The 14,789-nt window shown below is 31.5% G+C and overlaps 1 protein-coding gene across 4 annotated transcripts; it reads right to left on the bottom strand.

The window, feature by feature from the left end:
• Positions 1 to 2,535: 2,535 nt before the first annotated feature.
• Positions 2,536 to 5,768, bottom strand: LOC100258413 (heat stress transcription factor A-4a). Of its 4 annotated transcripts, none has more exons than XM_059740056.1 (4): positions 5,519 to 5,736; positions 5,176 to 5,291; positions 4,277 to 4,733; positions 2,536 to 3,882 (listed from the first exon to the last, which is right to left on the bottom strand). In XM_059740056.1, the coding sequence occupies exons 3-4, from the start codon at positions 4,490 to 4,492 to the stop codon at positions 2,752 to 2,754; spliced, it is 1,347 nt and encodes a 448-aa protein (XP_059596039.1). In that variant the 5' UTR covers positions 4,493 to 4,733; positions 5,176 to 5,291; positions 5,519 to 5,736; the 3' UTR covers positions 2,536 to 2,751. The 4 variants fall into 4 exon arrangements, with proteins under 4 accessions (XP_059596039.1, XP_059596038.1, XP_010655551.1 ...); XM_059740055.1 differs by having other exon boundaries at positions 4,277 to 4,933; XM_010657249.3 differs by having other exon boundaries at positions 4,277 to 5,291; positions 5,519 to 5,768.
• Positions 5,769 to 14,789: the final 9,021 nt, after the last annotated feature.

The raw sequence follows: 14,789 nt of genomic DNA on the forward strand, positions 1-14,789 counted from the left end.
CGCTTAGTATCTCATTACAACATACATAGGATATTGGAATGTAGTTGATTCTCTATAGTGGGATGTTAAATCGATTTTAGAATTGGATTATGAAGGAGCCAATATTGTACTATGAGTCCCAATGGTCCTCACTTGAGCTCATATACCTTGATGACATGGTTTATGAGAATTGAATTGGTTCTTGGCTCACTTATGTGCATAAGGCCATTTTGGTAAACACATAAGATTGCCCAAGAGTTAGTGAATGATATCTCCGAACTAGGCTAATTGATTAATTGGAGCCTTGTAGCATTAATTAATCAATTATGACCTTTATTGGGCTAGATTAAGTGACTGATGCCTAAGGTGGACTCAAGTCATTTAAGTTCAATGGGAAGCCTATAAATAACCCTTTAGGGGTTAGGACTTCATACTTTTGTTACTCTCCCCTTTAAGTCCAAAGAGGCGGAACCCTAACCTCCACTTTAGAAATTTCCAACATCTCAATTCCTAAACCCGTGGAGGAGTCATCAAAAGGAAGATTAGTGGTTTGCAAGATCTCTAGCGACTATCACAACATTCGATTATGCTCTTCACCATAAGGAATCGATATGAGAACATCTAGATCTCAAATATATCTCTAGATCTAAGTTCTAATATGGTTTTATAGTCATTGTTTTTTGCTATGTTAGATCTAAAGAGTCTAGGAATAGATAGCATGCACCTTACAAGATTGAGGGCAAGGGAACAGAGTAATCTAGGTTCCTTACAAAAAAAAAAAAAAAAGTGATTTATTTGCCACACATGAGGATGTTAGAACACAACATGCATTGTGAGCTCAAATCCTAACAACTTAAGCTTTTAATAAAATAGGTTGTCCAACAAGAAACAAAGAAGGAACAAAGGAAACAAAGCTCAAAGATTAACTTATCAATAAAAATAGACACACAAAATAATAATAATAATAATAAATAAATAAATCATCCATCCAGAGCATACACTAGGATTAGGACTGATTTCAACTTTAATGAAAAAAGAGAGGGCTCAATATAGACATAGGGAAAAGAAGTTCAAACACTTGCTACACATAAAAATGTAGAGTAACAAAAAAGAAAAAAAAAGGGCAATATGGGAAGAGAAAAATAGAATAATCAAGCAGCTGAACTCTTCTAATGCTCAGTTATTCCCCAGTGGGATGTCATAGGTTTAATTTGTAAGCATCCAAACCATGTTAAAATATATTGCATAATTCATCATGGGGCTTCAAGGAGAAAAACAATTATGAATATCTTTTCAAAAGAAACTAATCGATGAGAACTTCCCCAAAAATAGCGTACTTACACAATGCAACTCTTATAATAGATATGTTTAAACCTCAGAACCCTCTTCGCTGAAAGTTAATCCAATTTCTCCATCAATTCTATTTGTATCTACTAATTATCAATTTTCAAAGAAAAAAAGAAAAATAGTCCAAACTTCTCAAAATAAAAAACAAACCTCATGATATTGCCACCATTTCTTCTCTCAAAAAACGGGAGCAGGACCCTCCAGACTCTAATAGCAAAGAGCAGCTGAGCCCCAAAAGCATTGGTTTCAGTAAGGCACTGCCTGCACAATATCCTAACATACCAAAAGCAAACAGCATGAAAGTTTTCCACAATTGCCTCTTGGAAACCAGTTTTCATTATTGCATCCAGGTTTGAGCACAATTCAGAGACAAGACATAAGCCAACAATACCCAAAATCTTTTCAGTAAAAAATACAAAAATAAAATAGAATAAAATTCCAGTAATCATTTAACTCAACAAATGAAGAGAAAAATAGACACTTTAAAGTACCATAATTAATTTATCACAGGGTTAAAAACTTAAAACTCAATGAATACCTTTACCAGTCTCAAGATACCTTAAAACTAACATTTCCCTCCCAGTATCTAAAAAGCCTCACACTCCTGAGCAAAAGCTGATGTCAATGTACAACTGATGCCATAATTAAAGCCCAAACTACATATGGTGCATAAAATAGGAAAATGTAATCAAGAAACTTAAGACAGCTAGCTTGATGCATTAGTAATTGCAAGGAACCTGTCAGTAATGAAGGGATGTCTGGGTAAGTTCATTTAGTAACTTCTACAGTTTCAGTTCAACCGTATCAGTCTTTTTTTCTTTTCTTTTTTTCCTTTTTTTTTTTTTTTTAATTATGTTGAGGAAGGGGACATACATAGATTTATTTAGGGATTGAGTGGGGTGATGAGGTGACATTTTTGCAAGAGCAATGCCAGATAAGGGAGTAACTGTAAAATATAAGAGTGGAATTTTGGATTGAACACATTACAGGAAGGGAACAGGTGGGTGAAATTAAGGTTAGAACTCTGTATAGTGTGAGAATTAGTTGATGCTTCTAGTTTCACAATGCCAATGTTTTGTGTAGGCCTGCATGTGCTATATTATAGTGTGAACATGCTATGGAAATAGGAAAGAAGTCATGAAAAGAATTTGAGCATATATCAATGTTACAGTAAAATGCTACTGTTATGATATCTGATCAAGAATTCAATTGAAGGAGCCTGAAAAAGCCATATAAGATAGTTGAAATCATGAAAGAGCCAAAAAGTTGATAAATGATGGAGACACCATCCTACATAAGATCATGTGTACAGAAAAGATAACTCAAATAACATGTCTATTCACTGCCAGATCAAAAATCAAATGTGCCTAAATTTATTACACCAAACTATTGATGCATCAAAACTTGAAAAAGAATTGACTAACATCAAGTTCTCTCTGCTGGAGTAAGCTGTCCCATTTGATCTGCAAGCTTATTTGCACTCCTTGCATTCCACCAAAACCTGCCATGATCACCATGCTTCCCTTCATTCTTCCTGCTTTCATCATCCTTTCTTTCTAACTGAACTTCCTCTGCTGATGAATCAGGATTCTCAGTGAAGAACTGTTCCCAGAATACGTCGTTGACCCCAGTTGGAACAGGAGATGCAGCTCCAACTACTTGTTCTTTTAAGGTAGTAACCTCAGGAGCAGTAGCAGCGGGCTTGCAATTCATGTCAATCCCAGTAGATTTAGACCTAGTATCAATATTAAGTTGAATGTAAGATATACCTGGACTTTCTGCACAACTCATAGATTCATCCAACTCCACGGATGAATTAACGTCCCTTGAACAATTAGAAGATAGATTTAACCTAGGTGATTGCTGTTGCAAATTTATGTCTGCATCCCCTGATGATGCATCAATTTCAGTAAGAACAACTGCAAAAGGCTGTGCAGGCACCCCAACACCATATATTACCTCTTCACCAGAAGTTGGACGAAATTCATCAAGAATATCCTCCCAAGAACTTAGGGATGACTCCAAAAACTCCACCAGCTCCAAAACAGAAGTAGCATCAAGCTTTTCTGTGTTCACTGTATGGGAAGTTGCTATGCGATTCTCTTCAACATCAGACTCATCATAGAAACAATTACTTGTCAGCAACCTTCTCTTTCTGTTATGGGTTTCCATTGACGGTAGGAAAGATAAGGCAAGCCCTGGTTTCTGCAACATTCGAGCCAAGTAAGATATCACAGTTTGCTGACGTTGTTCCATATGTTGTAAGCGATCCTTTAGATGCTGCATTTGCAACTCAAGTCCTTGCCTGTCTTCTTTATGCCTCTGTAACTCCAAAAGAAGTGCCCCCTTATCATGTTTCAGCCTTTCAATGTCAGCCCGATAACCCTCTCTGTCAGATTCAGATAATGGACAAGAAGTCCCTTGTCCTTTTTGATTCTGTATGGAATGGCTATGAACTGGCTTGCGTCTATGGATGTTCCTCAGAAGGTGTGGCTGACCTCTGATAAAATCCTCATTTGCAAATGCCCACTGCTCTGAATCAATTTTTCTAAAGCCCTGGTTAAGGAAGCAGAAACAAATATATACAAATGTTAGAATTAAGCAGCAAAGACATACAGTGGGGTTCATTTGAATCAGTGGAAGACAAAATTGGGAAAGAAATGTCTCTATGCACTATAGATGATGGCTCATCATTGAGATAGTAAGATTAGTAAGCTATATTATTGAACAATTTTCACTACATGAGCTCAATCAAGCTGGATGTTTTACCCCCATTTCCTGGAAAATCACATCCCAAAATTGAAAAGGAAGCAATTTTCTATCACCACCAAGAACAGGAAATGGGGATTTCCCAATATAATTTCAGAATCTACTCTTCCGAAATGCAATACAGAGCCACAAAATAAACAATAACGTAAAATTCCCAATAAAAAATAATCGGTGGCCTTACATATGTATTGAGCTGCCTGATAAAGCTGGAGAAGTTATTGTGCTTGAAGAACCTCGGCAGCAAATCCCTTGAAAAATCTTCTGGATTCCACACGATGAAGCTTTTATTAGTCTGACTCCAAGAGACAATTGAGTCTGTAGTAGGATCATCCACCATTTCATATGTTTTAGTAAGAAATGGAGGTGGTGAATTTGAACTGCCTGGAGATTCATCCATCTTTAATTTAAACCCGTAAAACAAAGCCCCCAAAATTCAAAACCCAGAACTTAACCATCAACCACAACAATGAAATCTGAAGCCTTCCCAGAGCACCAAAATCTCCAAGCTCCCTATATATTTAGAGTACACTGATTAATTAGCAAACCCTTCAATCTGCGCATCCGTCCTTCAAATCCAATTAACACATTGACTATCAGATTGCACCACAAGATTTCTCGTGAAGTTCCAAATTCCAGGCCTGAAACATAATTGAACACTCTAGTTCCTTATATTTCAAAGTGCAAGACTATAACCCACCAGGAATCAAAATTTCAACTCCTCGAACTCCGTCTAGCATCAAAAATCAAAATATATACAGGGATCCGATAATAAAAAATGTCTAAACCCGATAGAACTCAACCCCTCATACGATCCCAGAAAACCCAAATTCCAAACTCCCTACAAGTTCAAAATAAACCACAAAAAAACAAAAAAAAAAATCCTATTAGATACCCGCAAATTCTCACCCTCAATTCTTCCAAATCCAAATAAAAGCAAACACTTTTACCATCGGATCATAACCAATCACCTTACCTTATTCTATTAACTTGTTAACATAACCAAATTTCTCAGAAACCATTCCAAATCAAAATCCAGAACCTCAGGCACCTCCAATTTCACTCTAAACAAACAGAACCCACCTGAAAAAGGCAGTCCCAGACCCAATCAGTCAGCTCTGCCCCTCAACAATTCTTGCATTCAAACTCCAGAACCTCAGGAACCCCTCCAAATTTCACTCTAAACAAACAGAACCCACCTGAAAAAGGCAGTCCCAAACCCAATGAGTCAGCTCTGCTCCGCAACAATTCTTGCATTTATTCTAATTTCTAACACAAACACTTCAATTTTTCTATTCGATCAGTTGAAATTTCCAATCATTTTTTTAAAGACAACATCTCGGAAAAGTCGGCATAAAAGATACGGTGAAATGGTGTAATACTTGCAGCACAAGGAACGATGTGGTAAGAGAAGTTGAGCTTTTACCTCAGAGAGACAGTGAAGTTTCAGACAAGCGCGTATTGGTTTGTCTGGTTTTTCAATTTTCGGCAGTTAATTCTTGGATCGTGTGAAGGGTTTTCTTGGGTTTTATGCTGAGAGAAATCAGTATAATATTCTATGACCCTGCATCGTCATCCCATATGTTTATCATCGACTCAATGATTTAGCTCCCTCCCTTGACCGCAACGGCACCGTTTTGCTGACTCTGTCTGAATTTTTGGCCAAGCAACTCCCCTTGTCCACTAATTTCATGAATTTAATTATTCAAATTTCTCCAAATTTTTTTAAATATAATAATAACCGTCATTTAATTAGAAATTTTAAAAATAAATTATTTTTAATTTCTACGCATCATTGTGTTCCTTCTAGGTTAAATCTAACATAAACCTGAGTTGGAGATTCTTAACTATGCATCAAACTTGTAAATAATTTGATTCTTATAAATTATAATAAATTGTTATGAGTTATGAAACAAAATAATAATTTAACATACTATAAAAAATTGTCATATTAAGACACAATTTATTGATTTGACATCGAATCTTTGCATTTATTGATGCGATAATAATAACATCCAATTGAAAAACTCATTTTTTCTGGCATTCACAACTCTTCTTTTTTCTTGATTTCACAATTCTTCTTTTTTCTTGCATTCACAACTTTTCTTTTTAAGTACGTTGATTCCGCACTTACATGTTTTTTAGTACACACTAAAATCCATTTTAAAATCGAAAGTACTAAATTCATTTATCACCTACTCATTATGAATGAATAAACTTAAAGTGTACACACTAAAATTCATCCTAAAATCGAAAGTACTAAATTCATTTATCATCTACTCATTATGAAGGAATAAACTTAAAGTCAATTATATACCTAAAAGATTGTAAATGTCTACTAGAACTTGATGATTCAAGTGTAAAATGGTTGAAGACTTTGATCTTTAAAGTCTTGGTGATAGTAAAACTCTATATGGAAACTTAAAGAAAGTGAACATAAACAGATTTAAAGATGACAACAAAATAGGTTTGATACCCAACTCAAACAACAAATTAAATAGGGTTGAGTATAGAAAATTCTCATACTCGCCCCACTTTTAAATTATATTTAAAATGAATATAATATAAATTAATAAATATTATAAATATTTATAATTTCTTTTTATAAAAGGTAATATTTTATATATGTTAAAAAAAGTTGAAAATGAAAAAAAAAATCAACTAAACTTTTTTTTATATTTAATATCATATATAATAAAAAATGGGATGGGATAAATTCAAACCCAAATTAATTCCAGGTTTAAAAAGAAATTATCAATCTTGTTATATTTTTCCTAAACTCATTCTATTAGGGATAAGAGATGGTAAGTTCTCAAAAATATCCCCTCTAATATCATCCCAAGGTGAATTGCCCAACCACAATAAAAGAGTTTGCATATTTCCTCTCTTTATTCTTTCCTTAATTGTTATTTGACTTATTATTTTCTGTTTTTTTTTTCCGTTTATTGTTTTTAAAAAGGTTTTAAGATTCAACACCCTTGATTTACCTAATCTAGTTAGCCATTTTTGACAAACCCTAATATTCTTTTAACTCAAGTTGATCCTACTTTCAAACATTGATCATACCAACACAAACACCCGTTTTGTGGATTCAATCTACCCAAGTTACAAACATACCTTAAACTTATTTTTAAACAAAATTTTATAAAACAATTTTGAGAAAAAATTATCAAAATGTTTTTAAAGCTAGAAAATTATTTTTCATTTTAAATAATAGATAAATATTTTCAAAAATAATATTTAAATAAACCATAAGTTTTAAACCCTAGAAAATTCACTATTTTTTTTTCATATCATCATCTTTATGGAAAGAAAAAAACTACTAATTTTTTTTTAATCATATTTGGTCTTACTAGAAAATAAATATAATATTAAAAACGAGTGTAAAACTTATGTTTTATTAAGAAAAAGTTGGAACGATTTGAAAAACTATAATATCTAATTCTAAAATTTCACCAAACATAATAAACAATAGATTATCATAATATCTTTAAATTATATTTCATTTCAGAAAAACATTAAAAATAGAAACAACGTTTGAATAAAATAATTTTCTTATATTTAATTTTCGAATTTTTTATAACTAAATGTAGTAAATAATAGTACGATTAGTTGTCACAAGACGATGAATTTTTAATTGATTAAAAAGGGGGAATTGATATGATAATATAATATTAATAAAAGAAGAGGGAAAACATCAAGAATCCTAATCCGCCATATTAAATAATAATAACTATCACTTTACTTGTTCATTGTGTGCGAATAAAAATAAAAATAATAATAAAAATAAAATAAAAGAGACAAATAAAATTAGAGGAAGAAATGTAGAAGTGGTGGTGGGTGACGTGTGCGCTTCGGTGGCATCTGGTTTGTGCTTCGGTGGTATCTGGTGTGTCTAAAATTTGGTCTCTACGCATGCTTGACTTTACATTGCATGTCTTTATTCACGGAGGGGACGGCTCCCCGCCTTAAATACGTTGCATCGCATCCGCACAACCTACGCCCTACACGTGTTCTCATCCTCCTCTGCCACCTCCTCCACAACACATTTATAGTAAATGTTGATATTTTATTTTTCCAAGAAAGTAGATAACAAATAATTGTTAATTAATAAAATTATTAAAGATGGATTCAAGGATTAAATTAAATTTAGGATTAGTAAAGTAGTCTAAGCCAAAATGTACGGAACAAAGGAATTTGGGCCTTCGGGACAATAAGCCCAGACAAAGGCCCATTTTCATGGTTTTGGAAATATTAGCGCTGTTAAGAATTAAAAAAAAAAAAAAAAAAGAGGAATGATAAGTTCCTAAAAATCAATTTAAGCGAAGCGTGGGTGGCCGGCATATCGGGCATCACGTGACCCCACCAAGGTTTGAACGGATATTGGATTTCCATGGGGAGGTTTGAGGAGGATGGGGTCCACAACCGAGTAGAAGTCAAAAGTCACCGCAATTAGTGCCCAACTCCAAGATGGAAGCCACCCCATCAAACTCCAGAATCCACATTGTCTTGCAAGAATAAATTAATTACTTTATATTTTCATGCAACCCAAAATCGGACGCCAATCTTGCGTTTTCTAATTTCATTCATTTCCAGCCTGGCGTCCGCGTCGCACGGTCCATTCGTTTCGCTTCCACTTCTTCGGGCGTGGACGATCACGGGAACCTGCCCCACTCTTATCTCCTCGGATGGCAACAGGTGGATCAGGATCGAACTCTCTTCCTCGTTCTATTTGATCAAAATAATTCTTATTTTTATTCATTTAATTTTATTAAAAATTACTTTATTATATATACATATTTAAAATAAAAAAATAAATAATATTAATTTTTTATATAATAAAGGAGGAACGAAACAAGGTGATACTTAAACCATTTTTAAATTTGTCAAATTCATCCTTGACCAGTTTATTTAAATTTTAAACTCATTCATTAAATATGGGTGGATGAATATCCAAAAAAACCATATAAAAATTTATATTTCAAATATAATAAAAAAATTATATATATATATATATATATATATATATATATATATATATATATATATATATAAAACAGGGATACCCATAACCTACTGTATTTTGAGCAGTCTTTGGAAAATGTTAGAACACTATGGCTATGTTTGGTTCCCGGAAAATTTGAGAGAAAATGCGAGGGAAAGAAAATACAAAGGAAAAGTAGAAGGAAAGAAAAAGTGAAGGAAAATAAAAAAATAGATTAAAAGTTGATAAATTATTTTTTTTATTACTTCAAACTCATTTTATTTATTTTAACTCATCAATATAAAGATTAAATAATTTATAAATACATAAGTTTTTAATTAGTTTTAATTATAATTGATTTTCTTTGATATTTTTCATAGGACAACCAAACATGAGAAAATCATTTTCCTTAGCATTTTTTTTCTTTCCTTTGTACTTTCCGGGAACCAAACATAGCCATATATGAAGACATTTTCATCCACTTGTCATAAAAAAATTTCTTTCCTATTGGACAAGGGATTGTAGAGATATGCTGGGCAACTAGGCGAGCAGGAGGAAATGTTATTGGGCAGCTTTAAGAGGGGCTTTTAAGTAATTCTATATTAGTTCTAAGGGCTTATAAAAATTACAGGTGGCAAATAGGAAATGAGGAATCAAGGTGGTCCTTGATGACGTATAGAAAGACGACTTTCATCACCGAGAAAGTGAGTCACTATTATTTGTTCATACCTTTTGGATTAAAAAACCATGGAAGTATGGTGCTAGTGTCTTATATCTTGCATCGCTCAAAACTACTTGAAAAGATCATGGAAACATATATAGATGACACGTTAAAAGAACTAAAGAAGGCTCTCGCTGTGTGGACTTTGGGGAAAGTTTTGATGTAACGTTGAGGTATGGGATGAAGTTGAATCCCGATAAGCGCGTTTGGAGTTGAAAATGGAAAGCTCCTTGAGCTTATTGTGAGCCAATGAGAGATAGTAGTAGTAAACCAAATTCAGGTGAGTTTGAAAAAGGTCCAAAGGCTTACTAGACAAATTGTAGCTTTGGGAAGGTTCATCTTTAAGAGTTCAAATTGTTGTATGCTTATTTGCGAGTTTTTGGTGGGGGAGACAAGTGGAGTGGACGAAAAAATGCGATTCCTTCTAACAACTAAAAAGTTACTTATCCTCTCCATCTATACTATTATTTTCAAAAGTAAGGGAAAAAATTATAGAGGAAATTATGTTAGAGTGGCATATGAATCTAATAATTGTTGGTAAGAATATGAAATATGAGGAACAAAAATATCCTTATTTGATACCACGTGGATGACACTATCTCTTACTTATTCAACCCATACTCTCTATACTTTCCTTTTTTAAACCCTTTCTCTCATCTTTCTCAATGACTTCCACTATCTTCTACTTCAATCCTTACAAAATTCAAGCCTCCACCATCTCTGTCCCCTCAAGCTTGATTAGAATTACTGCAAATTATCTCAACCCACCTAATGGTTTTTGATTTTGACTAGTCTTTAAATTTGGACTACATTACCGCAATAGCAAAAGAAGGAATTTTCTTATTTGTTCCGTTCATTGTTTTTTGTTTTGTTTGGTTGTTGATAAACAAAGGAAAGGAATTTTAAAATCACAACAATCCATAGCATTAGATTTTTCTCCCAATTGTATGATTTATCATCCTGATGATACTAGTCACCGTTGCAATCTCATCTTTGTCATCAACCCAATAGGAACTTGAATTTTGAGCAATTGTGTATAAGACAATTGCACTAATTGTACAAGGCCATTGAGCTAATACTATAAGAGGTCCATGAGACAACCTATTTTGAAAGTATTTTAGTAATTTCTATCAACTTCCCTACTTTCCCTCGCCCAATGGTTGCTCACTTCTAAGAAACACAAACACCTCACACACTCCTCTTAGATTCTCATGCATGTTTGTCTACCTGCACATTAGAGTATTGAATCCCTACCCCCATTAAATGTACAAGGTTTCCTTTTCAGAAGCAACCATTTTATGGATTCCTTCTACTAAACCACTAGAAACATGATTAAATACTTATCTTGATTTCCAAGAACACAAATGTGAATTTTAAACAATTGTTCAAGGCAATTACATTAATGGTACAAAGCCAATGAACTAACTATATAAGAGGTGTACACAGACAACTCATTGTGAAGGAATTGAATGTTTTTCTACAACTTACTTATTTTCCTCACCAGAGAACTTGAAACATTTTAATAAATGACAATAAAAAATGAAATTGTTAATTTTGTTTTCAATTTTTTTTAAAATTAAATAAATATAAAAATAGTAGATTGGTTTTGTTTTTAACATAAAGTTAAAAATGAAAAAAAAAATGATCCTTTGAAATAAATTTGATTTTTTTTACCTTTAATGTGATTATTAAATATAAAAAAATTAAATAGAAAAATTTTAATATTTTTATTGAATTTTAAGATCAAACTTGAAAACTGAAAATAATAACTTTCATATATAGTACAAAAACTTTTAAAGACTTACATTAAAAAGGTAATGGTCTTAAAAAAACTATTTAAAAGCATTGAGGTGTAAAAAAAATTTTGTTATCTCAAATTTTAAAAATTTTGAAAGTAAATTTTAAGCATATGCAACATGTCTATATTTTTTTATATAAGAATTTTTATTTTTTAAGTTATAAAATTTATTATTTTCTATTTTTTAAAATAATTAACAAGAAAATGTATTTAAAAGAAACCATAGATTAAAAAAATTTCAAATATATAGCAGTAAAAAAAATATTTTAAATTTGTAGGTAATTTTAGACATTTGGAGATTTTAGGGATTTTGAGTTTTAAAATTATAGATCATATTTGAGAATTTGACATGTTTTGGACGTCTTCTCATTTTTAATATTGTCATCTCAACCATTCACACATGACACTAAAGTCTCTACATTTTATTTTTAAAAAAACCATATTAAGGGTATGTTGCACATTTTTTGTTGACAAATTGTCCACATATCCTTGATAGTAATTTTAAAACCTTACTCTTTTAACACAATCATATATGCAAAATATATACCTTCAAGTCCTTATGAGATTGAACTACCTCATAAACATAATTGTCTCAAAACTACATTTGTCTATGTTAGTATCATGATTTTCCATGATTTCAACTTGTGAGCAAGGCTCGATTCATAGTTTAGTTTCATTATGTAAGTAGGGTGTTCACAAAGTTTGAATCTAGTAAGTTGCCATCGAAGCAACTAATTGCAACATTGATTATGGTAGTTAGGAAGTTGAGGACTCACTTTTTGGTCAATGTTATTGTAATGTTAATGGAATAACCAATTTGTTTGGTGCTTTAGAACTTGGATCTATCTAAGAAGACCGTATGATGATTTGTTGAATTGATAAATTTTGATATTGAGGTTTAAAACATAAGTGCGCTTTGTAGATTTTGCACTCGAGATTGGTAAGGCGAACAATGTGAACAAAGATGACAAATTTTGGTAATTATTAGTTGATGTATCATCTATAAAGAGGGAAGTTGGAGTAAACATGGTTTTGATGAACCTAGAAGGAATCACTTTAGAACATACTAAAATTGATTACGTGATATCCATGTTGTGTAAGGAAGATAAGTAGATGCAAGAGTGACAATGAGTCATGTCATGTTATGTCAAGGTAAGAAATATTTAGGGCATAGTTGACAACTATTTTCAAGAACAACTTTATGTTCTTCAAAACAAAAAAAAAAAAAAAAAAAAGGAAACACATTTACTAAACAACCGTTTTATGTTTTTTGTTCTTAAAAATAGAAAACATAGTATTTTCGGAAAATATCTTTTAGTTGTTTTTACTCATTTTTTGAGAATTTTTAAAAAAAATAATTATACAAACATGTAGAATAATTAAAAATAAAACACTAACTATAAAAATTATTTTTATAACATATTAAAAAAAAAAAAAACAAGTTAAAAATATTGCAGGTTCCCAAGTAAATTTTTATTCTACGAAATATTAGATAACATATTTCAAAAATTATTTTAAAAAATAATTACCAAATAGGGTCTTCATATTTATTCAATCAAAATATGATCCATTTAATAATCCTGTTAGCATAACTTAACACAAATACCACATGTTTATTACATGTATAAGTTTAACCCATTTAATAAATACATTAATCGAATTATGTACCAATTGATATGGACAACTTGTTAACATGATTTTAACCCATTAAACGCGTTAATTTGATTATAACATTATTAACCCCTTTATGGTTGTAAACTTACAAGTACTTTTTTTATTTGTTTTAAAGTTTAATTTGATTTTTTTCTAAATATTATTTTTTAATTTATTTAATTCTAATATATTTATAAGAGATAAGATAAATTAAACTTTTAATTTTACCGTTGTTTAAAATATTAGTTAATTTTTAAAGTTTTTGAAATTATAGAATTTTATTTTATTTGATAATTTATTTTTTAACTATATCATATTTATAATTTAAAAATATTTTTATTTTTAAAATTATAAATATATAGAATTAATATATTTGTATAAGTTAAACTTTGGTCATAAGTAGGTCATTTAAATGGGTTTGAAGAGTTGAGCAATTAAATTTGAATGTAACTCATTTATTAAAAGAGTTATATGGATAGACATGTTTATGACATGAGCATGATTATGTCTAACCCACATTTGCCAATGCTCATGTCCTCAAATTGTGTTGTTGGGTTGTGTCAAAATTGTCACCCCTAAGAATTTTATAGGCATATCATACTCTAGTTAGGAAATCAATAGCAAAAACATCATTGACTTTGTCTTATGGGATGGAAGCTACCATACCAATAAATGCCTACTTCCTTACTTTGAGAACATAGTTGGCAAATTAAATCTATTCAATACCCTCATGGGATCCAAATTTGAATGAGATAGAAGAAAGGAGGAAGAATGCTTATCTTACAATGATAGCTTACTGATAGATGATAATAAGGAAATATGACAAAAAAATTGAATAGAGGGTTTACCAGTTGGGGATCTAGTTTTGAACCCAAAGCTCAATGATGGTAAATTAGACCCAAATTGGGAAGAACCATATCAAGTTTATATAACTTGCAAACTTTGGTTGGCTTAAAGAGGCAATAGAATATCATGAATTTAAAGAAATATAATTTTTGATGGTTTATTTTTATTAACTTTATCCTTTATTAAAACATGTTCAAACTATTTTATTTGAGAGAGTATCTTGATTTTTTATTCTCAGTGTGGCTAAGAAAGACACTTTATGGATGTGATGACAAGTTTGCTTACACCATTTAGGTATGCCCACTTGATGGAATCAAACATAGGCTAAAAAGAATAAAAAAGGGGTATGGTATGATAGTAAAGGCCATCAACCTCCTAATGGTCTGAAAGTATAGGTTTGATGGGCATGCTACCAATAAGCTACAAGTAAAAAATTTTGAACTTTGTAGCATAGTTAATGGACAAGTTTATAATCAACAAATAAAGTTGCCTAGCATAGCAGCTCATGGCATTGAAAAGTTTTTCAAAATAGTAATCAAATTATTGATAACATGTGCAACTTTAATTGTATCATATAACTTTTCAAAAAAACTTGGGACTACATAATGACAAAATTAAAGCACACAAGCAGCATGCTTATGAGAAAGATGTTTTGACTACTATAGTTACATTAATAGAAAAAGGTTAATTCCACT

The sequence above is a fragment of the Vitis vinifera genome, chromosome 10 (genome assembly GCF_030704535.1).
Source record: "Vitis vinifera cultivar Pinot Noir 40024 chromosome 10, ASM3070453v1".
NCBI classification, from domain to species: Eukaryota; Viridiplantae; Streptophyta; class Magnoliopsida; order Vitales; family Vitaceae; genus Vitis; species Vitis vinifera.